Source organism: Brachypodium distachyon, chromosome 3 (assembly GCF_000005505.3).
Source record: "Brachypodium distachyon strain Bd21 chromosome 3, Brachypodium_distachyon_v3.0, whole genome shotgun sequence".
Classification (NCBI taxonomy): Eukaryota; Viridiplantae; Streptophyta; class Magnoliopsida; order Poales; family Poaceae; genus Brachypodium; species Brachypodium distachyon.
Window position 1 is genome coordinate 17,537,253 of NC_016133.3, and position 19,742 is coordinate 17,556,994.

Consider the following 19,742-nt stretch of genomic DNA (forward strand, 5'->3'; position numbering starts at 1 on the left):
ACCATGAGGGAGCGGTTCGAGGAGGACCAACTCGCCAATTTCCAAAGGAAGGTACCCATGTTACCCATTTTGGGGCCTTTTATGGCGCCATATGAGTAGCGGCCAAGTCCAGGCTGAGCCTGATGGCGTGATTGCTGAAATGGCCTAGTCATTATTGTTTCCTTGATGTTTTAGTTTATTCATTGATACAATTGGATTGTAAGCTCTATGAGAGCAAACCATATTCTTTACAGCGATTGGATGATATCTGGTTCATTCATTAGTTCCTTTATTTAATACTGATGGCTTGTTATGTTCTGAAATGTATGTCGCATTTACTTAATTATGTTGCTACTTCCTCGCTTCATGAATTAATTAGATGCTATATTTTAGAACACGTGGCGTTCGATTGGAGGAAACATGCCTTGTGGATAGTTGTACCACAAACACCATTTTGAGAGAAACTCGTTATTTCGAGTCCATTAAAAAGACTCCGGGGAGTATCATGACTATCGCAGGGGGCGAGTCAAAAATAGTAGGCTCTGGACGAGCTACTATCATACTCCCCATGGGAACAACTTTGCTCATTGAGGAAACATTATTGTACCCAGAGTCAACTCGAACTCTCTTGAGTTTTAAGGACATCCGCGCAAACGGCCTCCATGTGGAGACCGATGATAATAATGGCAAAGAGTGCCTACTTATCACAAAGCGCGATGCCCACGGTAAACATGTTGTTGAAAAATTCCCTTCATTCGACACGGGGCTTTACTACACTAAGATTGTAACACTGCCCGTGTACACTACCTTAAAGACTATATTTAGAAGTTCTGAACTATTTTGCTTATGGCATGACAGGTTAGGCCAATTGGGTATTAGAATGATGAGAAATATAATTAACAACTCAAATGGGCATGGGGTGAATGTTAAAAATTTCCCGAATCATGATGATTCCGTGTGCTCGGCATGCGCGACGGGGAAATTAATCATTCGACCATCACCATTGAAAGTGAGGGATGAATCCCTGCGTTTTTGGAACGCATCCAAGGGGACATATGCGGTCCGATTCAGTCCCTTTCGGGGCCTTTTCGATACTTCATGGTGCTCATAGACGCTTCGTCTAAATAGTCCTGTGTTAACTTGTTGTCTACACGGAACCATGCCTTTGCCAAGTTGATGTCGCAAATCATACAAATGAGAAATAATTTCCCGGATCATCGTATAAAGTCTATTCGAATGGACAACGCTGGAGAATTTTCTTCAAAAGCATTCGATGATTATTGTATGGCACTTGGCATTAAGGTTGAGCACTCTGTACCGCATGTCCATACGCAAAATGGACTAACGGAGGCATTGATTAAGAGGATTAAATTCATTGCCAGACCACTCCTTCGGGGTTGTAATTTACCAACCACGTGTTGGGGGCATGCAGTGTTGCACGCCGCAAATCTCATCAACACTATAGACCCACGGCCTACAACATCCATTAACCTGTCCAACTAGCGCAAGGGTCGGCACCGAAAATTTCCCACTTTCGTAGGTTCGGTTGTTAGGTATATGTACCGATACCACCCCCTCAGCGATCAGCAATGGGACCGCTCCGTAAGTCGGGGATATACGTTGGTTATGAGTCTATGTCCATAATCAGGTATCTGGACCCCATGATAGGAGATTGTCATACGTCCTGCTTTGCTGACTGCATTTTTGACGAGAATCTCTTCCCGACTTTAGGGGGAGGAAATCAACCTCTTGATGAGAAAAGTCGAGAATTGACGTGGCAAGCCACGGGGATCCACGCAAATGACCCGCGCACAAGTGAGACACATAGAGAAGTCCAAAAGATAATAGATTTGCATGATTTAGCGAATCAACTACCTGATCACTTTAGTGACTTGAGAAGTGTGACAATCACATGTGCCTGCGCGCAATGTACCGAAAAGGGTAGAGATACCCAAGGATCCTGTGGGTCTACCCGCTCGAGTCCAAAGGACTAAAAGGACGAGAAATCCGGTTCCTCAAATCCCAAGTACTCAGGGACGCCTGACAAAAAAGACAAGAGGGATTTATCACACTCGGTTACTAAAAAGCCCCGAGAGAGTGAGGGGAGCCAATTGAGACCTGGCACAAGTACGGAATCTCCAGCGCAAGTAATTCCGGACTTTAACCTTCCAACAGTGGAAGCACCCAGCGGAGATGTGAGCGCACACATTGGCGCGGAAAAACTAAAGGACCTCGCTCTAGGACTGGGAAATCCTGTGGAGACAGAGGATGCGCATGATGCGTCCCATGACAAAATGGCCATAGATTATGTTAACACTGGAGAATCAATAAACCGAACGACTGCTAATGTCGACATAAACTTTGCTAAGAAAATTGCCGCAATCATCGATCTTGACCCCGAGCCTAACTCACTCGCTGATTGTAAGAAGAGGTTGGATTGGAAAGATTGGCAGAAGGCAATAGCTACCGAATTATTATCTCATCACAAAAGAGAGGTTTTTGGACCTGTGTGTCGAACCCCTCCCCACGTACGCCCTGTCGGCTATAAGTGGGTATTTGTCCGCAAGAGAAATGAAAATAATGAGGTAGTACGGTACAAAGCAAGGTTAGTGCTCAGGGGTTTACTCAACGACCTGGGGTCAATTATGAGGAAACCTACTCCCCGGTCATGGATGGAATTACCTTTAGATATTTGATCTCAATGGCAGTCAATATGAACTTAAAAATGAAATTGATGGATGTTGTTACTGCTTACCTGTATGGTAACTTGGATTCGGACATTTATATGAGGATACCTGATGGTCTCCCGGTTCCGAACCAAGACAGAGCAAATAGAGGTCTATACAGTGTTCAACTCAGAAAGTCATTGTACGAACTTAAACAGTCGGGTAGAATGTGGTATAATCGCCTGAGTGATTTTCTACATGAAAAGAGCTACACGAGCAATGAAGATTGCCCATGTGTATTTATACGGCGATCCCAAGATGGATTCTGTATAATCTCGGTATACGTAGATGATTTGAATATCATCGGTACACCTGAGGATATTGAGGAAGCAAGTTCCTACTTGAAGTCGGAATTTGAGATGAAGGATTTGGGTAAAACCAAGTTCTGTCTAGGTTTGCAACTAGAACATTCCAATGATGAGATTCTAGTGCACCAGTCTACCTACACTCAAAAGGTGTTGAAAAGATTTGGATTTGACAAGGCATATCCTTCAAAGACTCTCATGATTGAGCGGTCATTACAGCAAGACAAGTACCCTTTCAGGCCGAAAGAAGAGGGGGGGGGGGGGGAAGTTCTGTGTTCAAAATTTCCTTACCTGAGTGCTATTGGAGCACTCATGTACCTCGCGAATTGTACAAGGCCGGACATTGCGTTCGTCGTTAATTTGCTGGCTAGGTACAGCTCTGAACCTACCAAACGGCATTGGAAAGGTGTTAGGGATGTCTTTCGATACCTGCAAGGGACCAAAGATCTTGGGCTATTTTATAGAAGGAATCAAGACCTATCTTTAATAGGCTATGCCGATGCTGGATATTTGTCAGACCCGCATACATTCAAGTCTCAGACTGGATATGTTTTTCTATGTGGTGAAACTGTTGTTTCATGGAAATCGTCAAAGCAAAGTCTTGTATCGACTTCGACGAACCACTAAGAAATCATAGCACTATATGAAGCAAGTGTGTATGGCTTCGACGGATGGTTCGCCACATTCAGCAGACCTGTGGGCTGAACAGCATCCAAATCCCCACCATTATCTATGAAGATAATGCAGCTTGTGTTGCACAAGTACAAACGGGTTATGTGAAGAGTAATCTCACCAAGCATATAAATCCTAAGTTTTTCTATGCACATGAGTTGCAAAAGATGAACGAGGTAAAGGTCTTGCATACTAAGTCGTGTGAAAATCTTGTTGATTTGTTCACCAAGTCACTACCGGCATCCACTTTTGAAAGGTGTGTGCGTGGAATCGGTATGTTGAGACTTAGAGATGCAAGGTTCAGGGGGAGATACTTCACGTACTCATCGTTAAATCTTGATCATGGCCATCAAGTACTCATCTTGGAGATTGAGTAAGTTGTACTCTTTTTCCCTTAGCGAGTTTTCTTGTGTTTCTCGCATGAGGTTTTTAACGAGGCAATCTGTGCAACATAGCAACGTATCCTATACTCTCTTTCTTCATGTGTTTTTCGCATTGGTTTTTTTGGAGTTTTTGAGGCATATGGCATACGGATTATCCGCCCAAGGGGGTGTGTTGAGGAACCAACAACGGGGTGGGGTGGCCACCGAGTCGTGCACTCCCCACCAAACCCCCTGTTGACTCGTTCCTCCACCTAATAGTTTGTTGTGGGTTCTTACCCATTGGGCCTATATAAAGGAGAGGAGGCTACCCCTTGCACGTACACTTGAGATCAGAAATTAATAAAGAGCACCTGTTCTTCTCTACTCCCTGGTGTTCATCTGCTTTACTATACTTCATGATTGTGCGTGTGATCGACTCCTTCGACTACGATCTTGGTGTGCAACCCCGGGACCGGCCAGCCGGCAGAGGTTGCACAACAGAGACAACTAACAAACGTGAAATTGTAACATTTCATTTGCGGTTGCACGGATGGCTCGTGGAGCTTGCAAAGCAAGCCACTAGTATGTTGGCTGATATACCCTGACCAAAAAGAGGGTGATGCAAAAGAGATGAATGTAGCAACATAAACCATGTAAAAAAAATATTTTGGCGGAACCTCGTCAGAGGGAGGGTGCTCCTGCATTTCATTAAGAAGAATATAATGGCTCCATTTATGAGGAAAACCGAACCAAAAATCATACAAACACACAATGACAATAGAAAGCCTCGTCACCACATGACAAGAGACCGAAGCCGCAACACAACCCACCAAGATCCGGAACCGCCATCCAGACATCCACCACTCGCACGCGAGGCACAACGCCGCACGACCGGGAAACCTTGTAGCCCTAGCTACACAAGAAGACCGCTCGCAGACCACGGCCGAAGCGCCAAGATCCGGGGCCGCTGCCTCGACATGCCAGCTAGAACAAACCCACACGGATCGAGTCAACCGGGCCGACGGAACTCGCTACCCACGTAGCACAGCGCCGCTGCCCCAACAAAGCTAAATGACGACCCCACCTCCTAAGGCCGCAACCGCAAAGTTTTCCAAGGCCGCCGCCTCAACTTCCAAAGAGCAATCCGGGACCGCTGCCCCGGCATCCACATGCCCCGACGACAAAGACCCATCCACAACCACAAGCCCCTGCCGCCCACAAGGGATGGCTCTCCAAAGATGATGCCTCCAAGAAGGACCACGACGCAAAGACGCCGTCCTCACCCGCTGATCCAACCGAATCTTGGGTTTTCACCCGGAGAACACAAGAACCTCCAGCCGGCGGAAGGAAAGGAGCTCCACAGCGATGCCTTCAAGAAGGAGAAACGACGCCGAGGGCGCCATCAACGCCAGCACCAACCAAGCTCGGTGGAAGGATTTCTCCCGAAGCTCCTCTTCCTTGACCGAGCCCTCACAAGAGCCCCAGATACAGGAGCTCAGTAAGTTGGACATGCGCATCCGCCGCCATCCGCCAAGCACCACCATCGAGCCACGCACACCGCGGCACCTCTCTCCACGATGAACGCCGCTGCGCCTATCCTGGGCAGATCTGCAAGCAGAAAAAATAATCATGTTTGTTAATTTTTTCTCATAATACAAAAGACTTTTCAAGTATATGTTAAAGACTCAGTGCGATATCACTATAGCAGATCTGATGTGCAGAGTGAAACTTTTACAAAATGCATTGCAAAGTGAGACTAATGCTATCATTTTTGGATTTTAATGAGGAAAAAAAATACCATGAGAATCCACGAGAAATTGCTCAACTCGGCGCTGTTTGCTTTGATTTTAGCAGCCAATCACCAGAACAGAGAGCTTTCGTTGCGGAAAAGCCGAAAAGAACAAAAATTTCGACGCCTGAGAGATTCGAACTCTCGCGGGGAAACCCCATGTACTTAGCAGGCACACGCCTTAACCACTCGGCCAAAGCGTCTTTTGTGTCGTTTGTTGATTCCTCCTATTAAAGTAAAAACTAACCCAGCTACAGCGCTCCAGCCACCAGCCCACCAGTGATTGTTGGCTGCTGCCAGCATATTTTGCAAAATGGATGGTTCGGTCAACTTTGCTTAGGAGTATCAGCTCGCTCGTGCCGCGGTTCTGGTTGTCCTGGACTCATGAGTGAGCTGGCTACCCGAGCGTATGCCTCGAGAGAGCCTGGCACTAGAACATTTGGTGCCTATCTACGACCTAGGAGTATGAGACCGCTGTATTTTTTGGCGTGGGTGTTGAGGCGACCAGAGTGCAACACATACAGGTAAAATACACTGGCGGTAACTAAAGTTGACTCTAGGGTTGAAAAAGTTAAAATATCATTATATTTTGGTGAAATGTCTCACGTGCTGTCTTCCCCACTGTCATATCCGCTGAAGCGGCATGCCTTGACCTTGTTTGACCAGCTACCTACGCTTGAGCAACAAACAGTACATGGATGTAGGTTAAATTTCAAATCCACGAGAAGCAAAAGAAAGACAAATCCAATTGTGAACAGTGTCACAATTTCAGACAACCCAGTCACAGGATATGCTCACGTAGCAGCATATGAGGAAAAAAAAAAGGTTCAAACCTAGAACAGAAATGAGACAATTGAGTCAATGTTCTGCAATCTGCGAGGTTGTGAAGGAAATGTACATGCATCAAGGGTTCAATGAATGCAATAGAATGAATAACCTTCGGATCGTTTTATTTCACTGGAACTCGTGGGCACACAAGTATATGTTCATATAGCACATTAATTTGCTCCTTTTTTTCTTTTCCAGCAGCTCTACATCTTTTTACAGTTGCCTTGGTTACTGCCGAGGAGAAAGAAGAGCTGCCTCCAATTGGCAGAAATCATCCATCACAACAGATTCCAAATTAGCCACAACCCGGATTTATCTCAGGAAGATTATCCATCGGCCACAGCAAATTTTCCATCTTGAAATTAGGGATAGCACATATAAAATCTTCGCCATTTAGCTTCTGTTTTCGTCTCCTATATGCGTGCCACATGTAGTCCACCCACTTGACTTGCCCAAGCATGTGAATAGCACCGATACGATCTGAAACACAGTTCAGGATGCTTTTTGGATCACAGGAGTTGTTTTAAAATGTTCCAATGCACCTTCACCAGCAAACACCAATCTGAGCCTTTCACGCAGAGCAGATGAGAAATGGTACTGCAAAAGACAGAATTAGATGTTAGAATGTGTAGGGATGAACAGCGATTCAGATTCATGTCTTTTGCTTCTGGTAAGAGTTCCCATCTGTGCAGTTTCAATAACTACGCCAATAATGTTACAAAAATATTGTATTATATCCATCAATATCCACGGAACCGAAGTATCATGGCAAACTTCTATTATTCTATGCTTCGTTTTCATAGCCAATTTAACTTAAATTCAATAGCCCTGCCAGGTATATGTATATGTGTGTACGAATACATCTAGTGAAACCACCCTTTGGTTTGACATCATGGTAACGTCTAAAAAGTACAAAAATTTCCAATGTTTCTTGTTAGATATGTCAAGATATAATGAAGCATCCTGCAAAAATTCTATTAAACCCGAGATGCATATCATGAGAAACAAAAGGGACAAATTTCAGTAAATAGTGTCTTATTTTTCATTCTTTTTCAGCAGATTTTGTCTTCTTGCTCTTTTGTTTCTCAATGTGTAGACCAAAGTTCGATTTGAAAATTTATGACATGATAAGTTAATATTGTGTCAATGTATTTATTTTAGATTTTTGACACCATTTACACCACCATACATCGGTATCATCTACAGAGTGGCAAAACTAGATATGTTCTCGTGTGGGCATGGAACTTCAATTGAAGATATGCAATACATTGTAACTGCACACACCACCTATGACCATGACTTGATTTGTATATTACGCGTTACCAGATAAAGAAAATAACAATTGGAACCATCCTTAGCTAGGGATTTAGAAGCAGTGGATGCTAAAGCAATTATGGTAAACTACGTGACAAGTATGTAAAAACTAAAAACCATGGAGGACATCTATACATGTTAGGACAGATGTACGTGGATACATTCTGAGAGACAGAGAAAAAGAAGACTGAATTTGACACTAACCAATCAGAAAGATACTCAACACCAGTAAGAGGGTGATCCGAATCGAACGACCACCAAACTGAGTATTATGTTGCTGGCTTTGTATATGAAGCCCACCGGTTCTTCCAGAAATTCTAGAATTTTCCTTCCAACTGTTGAAACAACTCCTACTTCTTTCAGTTAGCCCATTAAACCGCTGCAAAAGCATAGTGAACAGCAGTTGTTGGGAATTAGCAAAAAAACATGACAACATTTTCTCAAACAAGCTTAGACTGCAAGCATCAATTATTTCTCATTTATAGCATGTAAGCAAGGGACATAATAATAACTACTACGGAGTTTGTTAGTTCAAGCCATGTATCACATAAGTCAAATCAGACAACATTAACATACTTTATATCTGCTTAGTCTGCAATATCACAATGCAGTAGGTTAGTAGTTATACCTGTGCTAATAAGGTTATACTCCTGAAGTCAAGGTGGTTAGGCACATCATATCTTAACGGAAGATGTTCATCACTCTTGGGTTTCCACAAGCTATTCCTGAACCATCTCACTCTTGTTAAAGATTCTGTGCTTTTGAGGATACCGGACAAAGTAGTAGTTTGGCTTGACACCTCAATCCTCTTTGGGGACAACTTCTTTCCATCATCCTTCTCATCAGCAATATTGATCTTCCAATGATCATCACTAGAACTCAAATTTGTTTTGTGGGCATTTAGCTGCTCGGCTAGACTGCGAACTTCACTCTCAACATCGGAAATTTCCATGGGTGATGCTTCAAATGTATGTCGGTCTTTACTGATCGCAGTGATGTCCCTATGGTTGTCCGCACCAACTAGCACATTATTTTGCCCGGGCGGACTATGGTAACTACTTTCTCTTTTCCTCGTTTCTCCCGATAACTGTGCAGGTGCTGAAAGGAAAGCTACAAGATCATCTTGCTCACCCTCATCTAACTTTACCCAGTTGATTCCTCGCCTGCCATTCTCAATTGAAGAATCATTTGTCGCTTTCTCTACTCGAGAAATCTGGTCTCCAATTGCTACAATGAACTGCCGACGCCTGGCCACTGTACCCTCTTCCAATGAATACTTATCATTGCTCGATCTTACAGCTCTTTCAAATTGCTCCAACTGTATGACAAAAGAAGATAATTCATTAACAAGACCACAAGAAATTATTTTACTATATGAATATATGGATGTCAACAACTAGATTTTGGGGGAAAACCCACCTGCCATTTTGCGGTCCCTAAAACCGTCTGGAGCTCCCTTCGCAAATCGCTTAGCTCCTCAGGACTAGCTCTACTGCTACGCTCATGCATCCAGGTTCTATAAGTAGATTCCATCCTGAAAGAACAATTCAGCAAACTTAAGAACTTCACATGGAAAAATAGGAGAAATGTCTAAAACAAAAGCTCACAATTGATGTTCTGGAAATCCAATTAAAGCTAGATGGCTAAATTGATACACACAAATTGCCACGCCGAACAAATTAACAAGTTAACAAGGAAGGGGAAGACCAGACATTAAAAAAGGTATCGCAAAGAAAACCAAATAGGTCAACTCAGCATGGAAAGCAACACATTTTTTGTAGTCCTAACTCCTAAGAACAGGTAATACCATCAACCAAGAAATTTAATCTATTCATACTGCACATAGAACATCTAGTCAACTAGAGGTGAGATTGTCAGGCTGCTAACCTGGGCTGTTTGACAGAGATGCCACCAAAAGACATAAAATCAACACTCTGTGTACTAAGCTAGAAATACATACACAATTAGCTACTCCCTCCGTCCCATATTAAGTGACTCAAATTTGTCAAAATATGGATGTATCTATGCCTAATAGAAAGTCACTTAATATGGGACGGAGGGAGTAGTATTTTGTACAATATTAACAGCAGTTTACCAATCAAACCACGCAGCTGAACTCCCAGCAAAGCATAAAATCCAACAAAATTTATGAACAAACACTCACGACTCATCTAAATCCACCAGCAAGCAAGCACACACGGAGATCACATCTTGATAAAGTAGAATACAACGCTATACAAAAGTATCCAAAATTTCACCCATCCCCACCTCCCAAAACAATCCCAGGCGAAACAAATTGATGGCAAAAAGTAAATTAGCCTGCGATAAACACGCATCAAAACCCAATCTTTTGGATCCTCAGGGAAGGAAGGAAAAGGCGTAGGAACTAGGAAGGCACTCACAGGTCTGCCGACTCCTGCACCTCCTCGGCAGCCTGGAAGAACCCATCCTTCTGCCACTGCTCGAGCCCTCCCGGCGCTGCCATGGCGGCGGCGGATCAAATCAAGAGGCGGACAGCTCCAGACGCCAAAGAACAGCTGCGCTTCTGGGGCCTCCTCTTCCGCTCGCTTCTCCCCAACTCAAGGGGCCTCAAATCTCGCACGCCAACCGGAGAGATCTCGGAAACCGATGAGGAAAGGGACACGACAACCCACGGAATTGAAAGACGGCGACGCCCGCGGCTCCTTGTGGGGGGTTTCGCCCTAGCTGCCCGCGTTGCTTCACGGAGAGGAAGCGGGGAGTAGGAGAAGGAGGGAGGCGTGGGAAGGGAGGCGGAGATGGAGTGAACTACTCTCCAGCTACCTCTCGGACCTTCTTCTCCTTCCTGGCGTTGTTCGGGTTTGCTTCTCTTCCTTCATGTACCTGGATCTCTGCTTCTACCTTTTCTTTCCTTTTCCTTTTTTTTTTGCTACGGAGTAGTAATATTTTATATCATGGAGTATTATAGCGATCTTTTTCTATCTTGGTCAAGAAATTTATGAATTCCGATTTTCTTTTATCTTGAACCAACGTGAATGCCTTCTTAAAAGAATATTTTACAGCCTTTGAACATGTCTCAGTCCAATTTTAACTTTGAACATATCGTTGACGAAATTCCACTTAGCCGAAACCATATTATTATAGGTGACGTGGCACTTGGTTTCACCAGATGTGGATCCGAAATACCAGTAAAACAGTTGAAGAGAAATTTTAACAGTGCTTTCTTTTCCAAAAAACAAAAAAATTGACACAGTAGTATACATTTTTGTCTCTAATTTCCTTTTTCTACTCGCCTTTCTTCCCATTGTTCTCTCTGTATATTTCGTTTCGAAGGATAAACGGTGCTTGTAAAGATCAAATACTGGGACCGAGTAGAAGTATAGAAGGACCTCAATGGAAATTCATGGAACTCAAGGAACCGGAAAGGCAAACCTAGAAAATAAACAATATGAGTCAAGTAAAGTAACACGGGGTAAAACGCAAAGTAAAGAAAGGCGTCGGCTGTTGGCGGCTGGCGCGGCGCCAGCACCACGCCACCACACAGGGGCAAAAACGGGAAACAACAAAATAGCAGCTGGTTCTTCTGACGGCGACGCGTAGTAGGCCTGACTCGTACGACCAGCCAGCCAATGGGGACGTTTGGCTCGTGCGTGCACCAGCCAGCTTCCTCCCGCTGACCCGTGGACCCGGATGCCCTTGCCCATGCCTTCATCTGCCACTAGTATCCCTGTCTTTGGAGAATGTTTCTTTTTTTTTATGGTAGGAATGTACACTTTTCTCTTGTCCATTTGCAATGTTTTGTATTTATTCATTTTCTAAAGGAAAATACATTGTTGTAGTCCTATAGATCCGGAAATATACAGAAGATGTGGACTTTGACATGTATTGTACTCCGTAGTATTTTCCGGAATACTTTTGATCACCTCGATCTATACTTTTCCTTTTATTACGGTAATGCCTCGATCTGCTTTATATGTATTTTATTATCAGCTTTGTAAGGCATGTTCATCCAACTATTTTAAAGTAAATCAGATGCACAAACCTGTCAGGAAAAATGTGTTTTCCTAATCAGTGTAACCTTGTCATTTGTCAGGCTGGCAATCTGGCACGATTTGCTTGATCATTAGATGTAAACAAGAGATAATCTTGGGCTATGATCGGATCACCGGATATCATTGCCAAGTCCAATCATTTTTATTCAGGCTGTGCTCTGGAGACCAGCTATAACACTCTGTCTGCCTTAGCTTTATATCCCCAATTACAGGCAACCGAACCAACTGAACTGATGCCGACACTATTCTTTTCCTTCTCCAGCAGGATCACCTTCTAGTCGATTCTAGTTATATTTTTCCAACTTCAATTACAAATTTAGGTTGATTCAAAGGTGAAGTCGATAAGTCTGAAGGAACAAGAGTTCTTAAATTTCTGTTTTTTGGCGTGTAAAGATAAATATGGATACTTTCTTCATGCTGTATGACAGAGATACCAACAAGCACCACTTGTGGCCAAAATTCAACACTTCATCTAAAGATTTAAGAGTACGATATGTAGTAAACTTGTGGCCACCTGAGAAAGCACGATATGCAGATTTATTGTAGTGGTGTACACAAAAACCTAGATCACTGAAAGTGCCATCCGTGTCATGCTCTAGTGGATGGTAGTACAAAGGCAAAAGCAGTGAGGTAACATTGCCATTTACTTTTCTGACCAAAGAACAAACATTGCATCCAGATAATTGTTTTGGCTTTGGCATAATTGCTTGGTCCCCATTTTTCTTTCCTCGAAGAACTCCAGTATGCAGCTTATTTTTTCAAGAGCTGGAAATCCAACTGTCTGGTGATTGGACCACGCAGGAAACCAATTTAGATCAGCCCAGATCCAGGTCAGCAAAATACTCCCTTCTGATAAACAAATGGAGAAGTCAGTCCTATCGGTCGGCGACATCACTCCATCGCAATAAATTATCTCAAAAGTAGCTTTCTTGCACCAAAAGCAAGTTTGCATTAATTATCAGGAGGAACTAACTTAAATCTCAAGCCACAGCAGCACAAACTTATGCCTGGATTTCGCACAATCGGTCAGATCAAATATCTGATGTTGGAGCATCTTCAGTAAGGGGTCATGTGTCTGCATGCCAGTTCTTGGATCCTAATCCACGAGAGCAAATCGCGGTTAGTTGCTGCAACTAACCCATGTGCAACAGCCTCACCATCCGCATGTCACCAAAGGCATTCCCAATGTACTCTCAGTTCCAGTGTGGTCTCAGCTTATTTAATTAATGAAGCACCTCCAGCTAGGAATCAAGCAGTGCCAAGCCCGAGGTACATGACGTGACAATGGACGAAATTATCCTTCTCTTTAGATCTTTGTAAGCCAATGCTAGCTTCAAGTCCCAACTAGCACTCTCCCTGCAACAAACCAATAAACCATAAGTCCGTGATGAGTAAGTGATGCTTATGTCTGTCACAAAAGTAGACAAAATATGGCTGTTTAAGCATGAAGTGGCACCTGTTGTAGTCATCTGGCTCGCCTAATCCTTCAAGCATGGGAGAAAATATGGTAATGAGTGTTTCCAGCACCATCCTGTCATTTTCCTTGATCTGAGTACAGAGAAAGGGTGAGCATTAGCTGCACGTCTCGCTTTCAGTTTCAGCTATTTGTCAAGCATATGGCATGCTTCACGCATCATTCAGGTAACAGATTACAAATTCTTACATCAGCTTTTGGAATAGATTCGTTGTGGCCACAATTTAGAACAGTACGAAGATGGGACATCAAGCGCTGAGGCAGGCCATACGTGGGAGGTCCTCCAGATCTGGACAACCATGTCCCACGAACCATATGAGCAGTTACACTTGAACTCACAGACTGGGCTGTGCCATCCTCCTCATCAACAGACATATCAAGATCTGCATATAGGTGAACGTTTGTAAAATGAACATGTGCAGTTCACATGGATTCACAGAGCAGGAAAAGGGGTCCGCAATGTACTGGCAACCATGGAAATTGTGCCTAGTCCCTTAGGACTTGGAAGGCCTATTGTGGTTTATATAAAAGTTAAGATCACCAGACTAAGAAGTGTTAGTCAATAAATTAGTCATGAGTGTCATAAGAACCAGGGCAACCACCATCACCAAGATAAAGTAATGGTAACCTCTATGATATTGCTTAGGCAAAACATTACCTAAAGGTACAACATCATAAGGGTTGTCTTCTCTTGGTAGAAAACCATAGAAGGTAATAAGATGTGACCCTGAATGTTTCCCATAACTTAGAAAACATTGTTGCCCTGCTTTACAAGGTCTTGATAAAGGAAATTTCAAAGACTTTGTAGCTTGATCCACTCGACCATAGTTAAGAATGTGCGGATACACCTATGTAACACATGAAAAGGAAAACATGATAAGCAATTGGGTAGATCAACGAGACAAAACTTTTTTTTTTAAAGGAGACAAAACTTTGAACTGATCCAGGGACAGAGTTACAGACCGAGTGGTTCAATAGTCCAGCAACAGGAATCAAGCATGTTGTTAATTTCCCGCTACTTAAAACAACCATCATACTGTTAGAATACCATAATTCACATGCCCACAGAAAATTATCCCACGTGTATATGTCTTGTGTGAATATCTCAGGAAACTTGGTGCATAGCATTGGAAATAACTCATCATACTGTTGGTGCAAATGCTGAAATAAAGAACCAAAAACTGCTTCATACCAGTTGAATACAGAAAACTAATTCATAGAATTAATAGGGCAATTTCACAAAGGTATTACCTGCCTAGCTTGCATTAGCTCATCGAAAAGCAGGGTACCTTCTAATGCAGCAAGTGCACCAATTCCAAAATTCAAGCCTGGAAATGCACAAGAAGGATCTTAAGTTGAACATCGTAAAGCTGCAGCCTTCCACGCCCCCAGGATAACATTGCACCCTTCAATGTTTAACACTCTAAAAGAACTTAAAGCAGTTACCCTAGGAAAACATTCAGACTGTGTTTTGTTCGGTGTTTAAGTATTGTGTTAAGAGCAGTTGAGTTTACCCAGTGGAAGCCTTATTTAACACAGGATTAAGTAACCAAATTAGACTTTCCTGGTTCTGTTTTTATAATGCTAACCAAACTAACCCACCCAATCTAGCCAAACAGCAATTTAGTCTACTACTCCCTCCGTTCCTAAATTCTTGTCGAAAACGACAAGAATTTAGGAACGGAAGGAGTAGCATTTTGCGGAACACAAAATCTGTATAGCTCACCTAGTTACCCTAACCCCAAACCAAGGGTAGCTCTAAGCAATAGATCAGAATATGAGCATCCGTGTACTCCATGCACACACATCTGCTATGCATGTCTCAAAGCATTGTGGAGAAGACAGGGGTAATTTGCCATTGGCATTGTTTGATGGCACCAAACTAAAAATCTACTTCATGTGAGGATGTTACTTCAAGAATGTTGCTTGTTTAGATATATACTTACCCCTGTTTCCACCCATTCCAGGTTTGGATGCTATGAGAATAGTGTGACGAGTAGGTCAAGCGCACACCATGCAAGTACACGCTCATACATATAATCTCTCAACTAAGGCTGCATTTGGCATTGAGGTGGATTATCATAATCCCGTTTTGTTCATCCGCTTTTGGCTATTTTCGTGTTTGGCTAACCAACTTTTTCCTGCTTTTGTGTATATTTTTTAACAGCAGATTATAAAATAAGTTCAGCACAGCACAGTTCAGCAATGCCAAACTAAGCATAAATCTTTTACAAGTGTAACAGCTATAACTCGTTTGAGTATTAAAAACATTGTTGTTTCCCAGTTAATACTTGTTAAAATTTATTTTAAAATGTCGTAACTTGTGGTGTACTGGGTACTAGTGAAAACTTGGGTCTCGTGGAGGCTGGGGTGTTACAAGCACGGATTTGCTTTACCGAAGATAATTAACTATCAATACCTGTATTAAAATTTGATGGAAGTGTCTCAAAGAACATCTTAAAGTTTGAAGATGGATTATGCCGCTCTCTCATGCTCCACAACAATAGCATAGTCTCAGTGGTGATGCTATTCAAATCTTTCAATGCAAGAAACTGCAAAGCATGGCAAAGTTTTCAAAAATGAAGTAGGAACTCAAATATAGGGACATCCTACATCAATCTACCAAAAACAACTGGCGGTAATGGCCAAACAGTGTTCTGTCTTCACTTCATAAAATATGCCGAGCATGTGTTCTTAAGTTATAACTACAACCAGGTTTCACTTCATGCTGAATATCTAACTGTAAGAATACATCAAGAAATAATACAATTTTGATGTTCCTTGAGGGTTACATTCTGGGGTGCTAGTCAGAACTATTTTAACCTTTTTAATTAACAAAGGAGGAACGGTGGGTGTTTATGAAGTGCGGAAATGAGATTGAGGATGAGCATACCATGTCAGACTGACAGAGAAGTTCCTCAGATATTATGAGGGACTCTGGAATTTCAAGAGCAATATGACCCACACCAATGTTTTCAGAAGCTACCATTCCTCTCCCAGCTCCTTGAAAAACTAAATTTCTATAATCAGATAAAAAAATAGGCATGACAATGAATATCTATGAAGATACCAATAGGTAATTCGTTTCAAGGGAGATCAAGGTGAATAAAAAGATCAAGTTAAAAGTTGAGAATTCTAGTAACATGGTGCACAAACTTATCTGTGGCATTTGCGTTACATCCACTAATTCCTATATAACTCAAGTATATGATTGTTTGTCATGCAGTCTATAGTACTGTAGTAGGTTCCCATTAACCTAAGGGTTATCCTCACTTTTTTGCTAAAATAGCATGAACATTCCAAATTCTATAAGAAAGAGTTGTTTATACAAATGCAAATAATGAAGAAAAGATAAAGCTTCATTCTATACAGAAAGCTTACATCATCCATACTTTCTAGTCAAAAATCTCATGGCGCTTGTCAATTTTCAATGACTTGAGTGCAGCATGGAGCACTCAGGATTCGTATTAGTAAAGAATGAAGATTGACATACTATCTATCAGATTTATGGAGACTTACATGCTATCTGCAATTTACTTTTAACACCTTGATCCTCCCCCCATTTAAGAAGAGAATCTTCAGTATCCTGGTTCTGTTCTTGAACTGCCATTTGGTTATTGTCTGTCAGTCCCACAGATCTCAGCCTAACAACTATCTCATCCTCTAGTACTTGCAATACTCCCTTGGCACCATCACTGGCAGTTACAAGCAATGTGTTCATGATTTTGAGCAGCAGATTTAGAGACTCAAGTTCATTCCTTGCAGAGAACGGGCCATAGTCATCATCTCCAGCAAAATAAAGCTCTAACTGCAGTTAATCAACACAACTCATTTGGTAAGAAGTTAGAACTAATAAACCCCAGTGTCTTTTCTGTTATGTCAGCAGGTCACTAATGACTATTGAGCAACATAACATGTAATACCTCATCCATATGAGCTACCCTAGCAGCATGGATCATCTTATCAAGTAATCTGCAGGCATCCGCAGTGGATGATGAGATTGGGACTTGAAATAGACAGGATAGGTTCGCCCTCTCCAAAATTCTCTGCATTTATAGAAGAAATGAACTTGGAGAAAATACTCAAGATGTCCATAGAAGACCCAATGCACATGAGACTCGCACTATCAGTCTATCAAGAAAATGAACAGATCTTGTTCGGAAAAAGAAAATAAACAGATTCTGGGTCATCCAACTTTAGACTTTTGCCTGAAATTTTTTGTCACAATAAAGCTAGAAGATAAGCATATGTTTTTTTTTTTGAGGAATAAGATAAGCATATGTAACTGTACGAGGCCAAAAGTATTTATCTCGGAAGCACGGATTTGGCCCTTATCGGGCGTATCGGGGTCGGATACGGGGATACGCCCGGATACTCCAAAATATGTATCCCGTACGTATCCATCATTTTCCGAATTAAAATAAAATAAAATAAATCCCGGATACTCTATGGACACCGACGGACACCGGGCGTGACACGGGAGGCCCTCATTAGCCACATCTAGGGCATTCTATCCCCAATCGACCACTTCCCCACCCTCTCCTGTCCCGAGCCCGCCAGTGCCGCACGCCGCCACTGCCGTTGCTGCACCACCTCCGTGGGTTCATCGCCGGCACCGGCCGCCGTCGCCGCCTGCCGTCACCACCTCTGCTGCCGCTGCGTTGCGCCGTGCCACCGTCCCCCACCCTGCTGCTCCCTCGCGAGTCGCGACCTGTGCTGCTACTGCGTCCATGCGCAGTCCCCCACCTTGCTGCTCCCTCGCTGTCGCCGACTCGCTGCCAAGCACTCGACCGGAGCAGGTCGCAGGTAAGCTATTCTCCTTGCTGGCTTTCCCCTTCTCTGTCTTCTCTATCCTCTAATTCTCTGAATCTTGGCTTCCCCTACTCTGTTCCTTCTTCTCTGTCTCCTCTATTCTCTAATTCTCTGAACCAGAGTTAGAGGCATTGATAGATGATGTTCAAGCATTTGATAGTATTTATATTTATAATATATATACAACCGTATCTCCGTATCAGGGTTTTTGGAAAACCGCGGTATCGGTATCCGTATCTCCGTATCCGTGCAACCTAGGTATTTATCATCCCAGCATCAGACAAGGACATCGCCAATGAACTACCATTACTCGCTGGCATTCCAGAAGCACCATGCTTGCCATCATTTCAGCATCATCATCAGTCCATCACATAGACGGACACAAATTGATAACATCTGTATTCCCCCCCTAACCACTTACTCATGCACCTATTCAACTTGTCCAGATGCAGCCTCGCTACCAATGAAAAAGCTAAGCAGATGGCCAAAACTTCTCTACCCTTTTAGAATAATGGCCTCTTAAACTGGCGAAATCCGAACGTATCAAGTATTCAGGCGCAAATATGCCTCATGTGCTGTTCAAAAACCACAACTCAACCCTACCTTCTTGTCACGGTGCAGAGGGTCCTCCTCCGAGATAGAAGGCAGGCGAACGACGACCACATCACCTCCCGATGCCAGCTCCGCCTCGGCCGCCATGGTCGCCGCCGCCTCTCTCCGGGGCCGCGGAACTGGGTTTTGGGAAGGAAGAGCACCGCTAATCTGGTGTGGTTTCCCGTGCAGGAATCCGCTGGCTAGACCTAGCCCATCACTGCTAAGCAGGCCAGGCCAAAACTGTCTGGGCTCAGGTTGGGCTTATTTTTGCTCAGATCATTGAGAAAGTATGCAGTGCTGCCTAGTGGAGTAAATTACACAAAACCACCGCATTAGGGGTTGGGTTTCACATAGGTATCAATTTATGTTTTAGTTAAAAAACCACCGAATTAGCTTAACCTCTCGCTCGCTAGCTTTAAACCTGTTTTCAACAGATATGGCCCCCTGTCGGACCAGCGTGCCATGCCAGATCGGCCTACCCGCGTGGCACATCTACAACATGTACTGGAGACCGCCTCGACATCACCAGCCTGCTCAAGCAACCGCGTTGAGGTGGTCCAGCGACGAGTCCTCCGACGACATCTCCCTTGTGCTCTCCTTCAACCACCCTTTCACCCCTGTCCACCTGCTGACAACTCCAACTCCGGCTCCGTCTGCCACGAACGAGCGTGGCTCGGCTTCCTCCTCTAGCACGATCACATGACGCCCAGCAACAGAAACACGCCGGCTGCTGCAATCTCCACCCCGACCGCGCTGCGGCTCCACGCGCCTCTGCTCGCGCCGCCCCTCGCCCCCGATGCGCCGCCCGCCCCCCTGCTCGCCGCACGGCGCCGCGCCTCCGCTCGTGCCGCCCTCA

At 43.6% G+C, this 19,742-nt stretch overlaps 2 protein-coding genes, 1 long non-coding RNA gene and 1 other non-coding gene across 4 annotated transcripts; 1 reads left to right on the plus strand and 3 right to left on the minus strand.

Annotated features, from left to right (window-relative positions):
* Positions 1-5,954: 5,954 nt before the first annotated feature.
* TRNAS-GCU lies at positions 5,955-6,036 on the minus strand. Its single transcript has one exon. It is a non-coding gene; the product is annotated as a tRNA-Ser (tRNA).
* Positions 6,037-6,757: 721 nt separating this feature from the next.
* Positions 6,758-10,801, minus strand: LOC100826256. Its single transcript, XM_003573554.2, has 5 exons — positions 10,378-10,801; positions 9,395-9,509; positions 8,604-9,293; positions 8,180-8,354; positions 6,758-7,258 (listed from the first exon to the last, which is right to left on the minus strand). Exons 1-5 carry the CDS (start codon positions 10,458-10,460, stop codon positions 7,233-7,235), a joined length of 1,089 nt encoding a protein of 362 aa, XP_003573602.1. The 5' UTR covers positions 10,461-10,801; the 3' UTR covers positions 6,758-7,232.
* On the plus strand, positions 10,684-15,768 carry LOC106866537. Its single transcript, XR_002964693.1, has 3 exons — positions 10,684-10,813; positions 15,448-15,551; positions 15,651-15,768. It is a non-coding gene; the product is annotated as an uncharacterized LOC106866537 (long non-coding RNA).
* LOC100826570 (histone-lysine N-methyltransferase setd3) lies at positions 12,480-19,080 on the minus strand. The gene is made up of 11 exons (XM_010236213.3): positions 18,896-19,080; positions 17,404-17,526; positions 17,000-17,288; positions 16,374-16,492; positions 15,900-16,032; positions 14,732-14,808; positions 14,444-14,641; positions 14,139-14,328; positions 13,670-13,863; positions 13,463-13,554; positions 12,480-13,362 (listed from the first exon to the last, which is right to left on the minus strand). The coding sequence occupies exons 1-11, from the start codon at positions 18,989-18,991 to the stop codon at positions 13,248-13,250; spliced, it is 1,626 nt and encodes a 541-aa protein (XP_010234515.1). The 5' UTR covers positions 18,992-19,080; the 3' UTR covers positions 12,480-13,247.
* Positions 19,081-19,742: the final 662 nt, after the last annotated feature.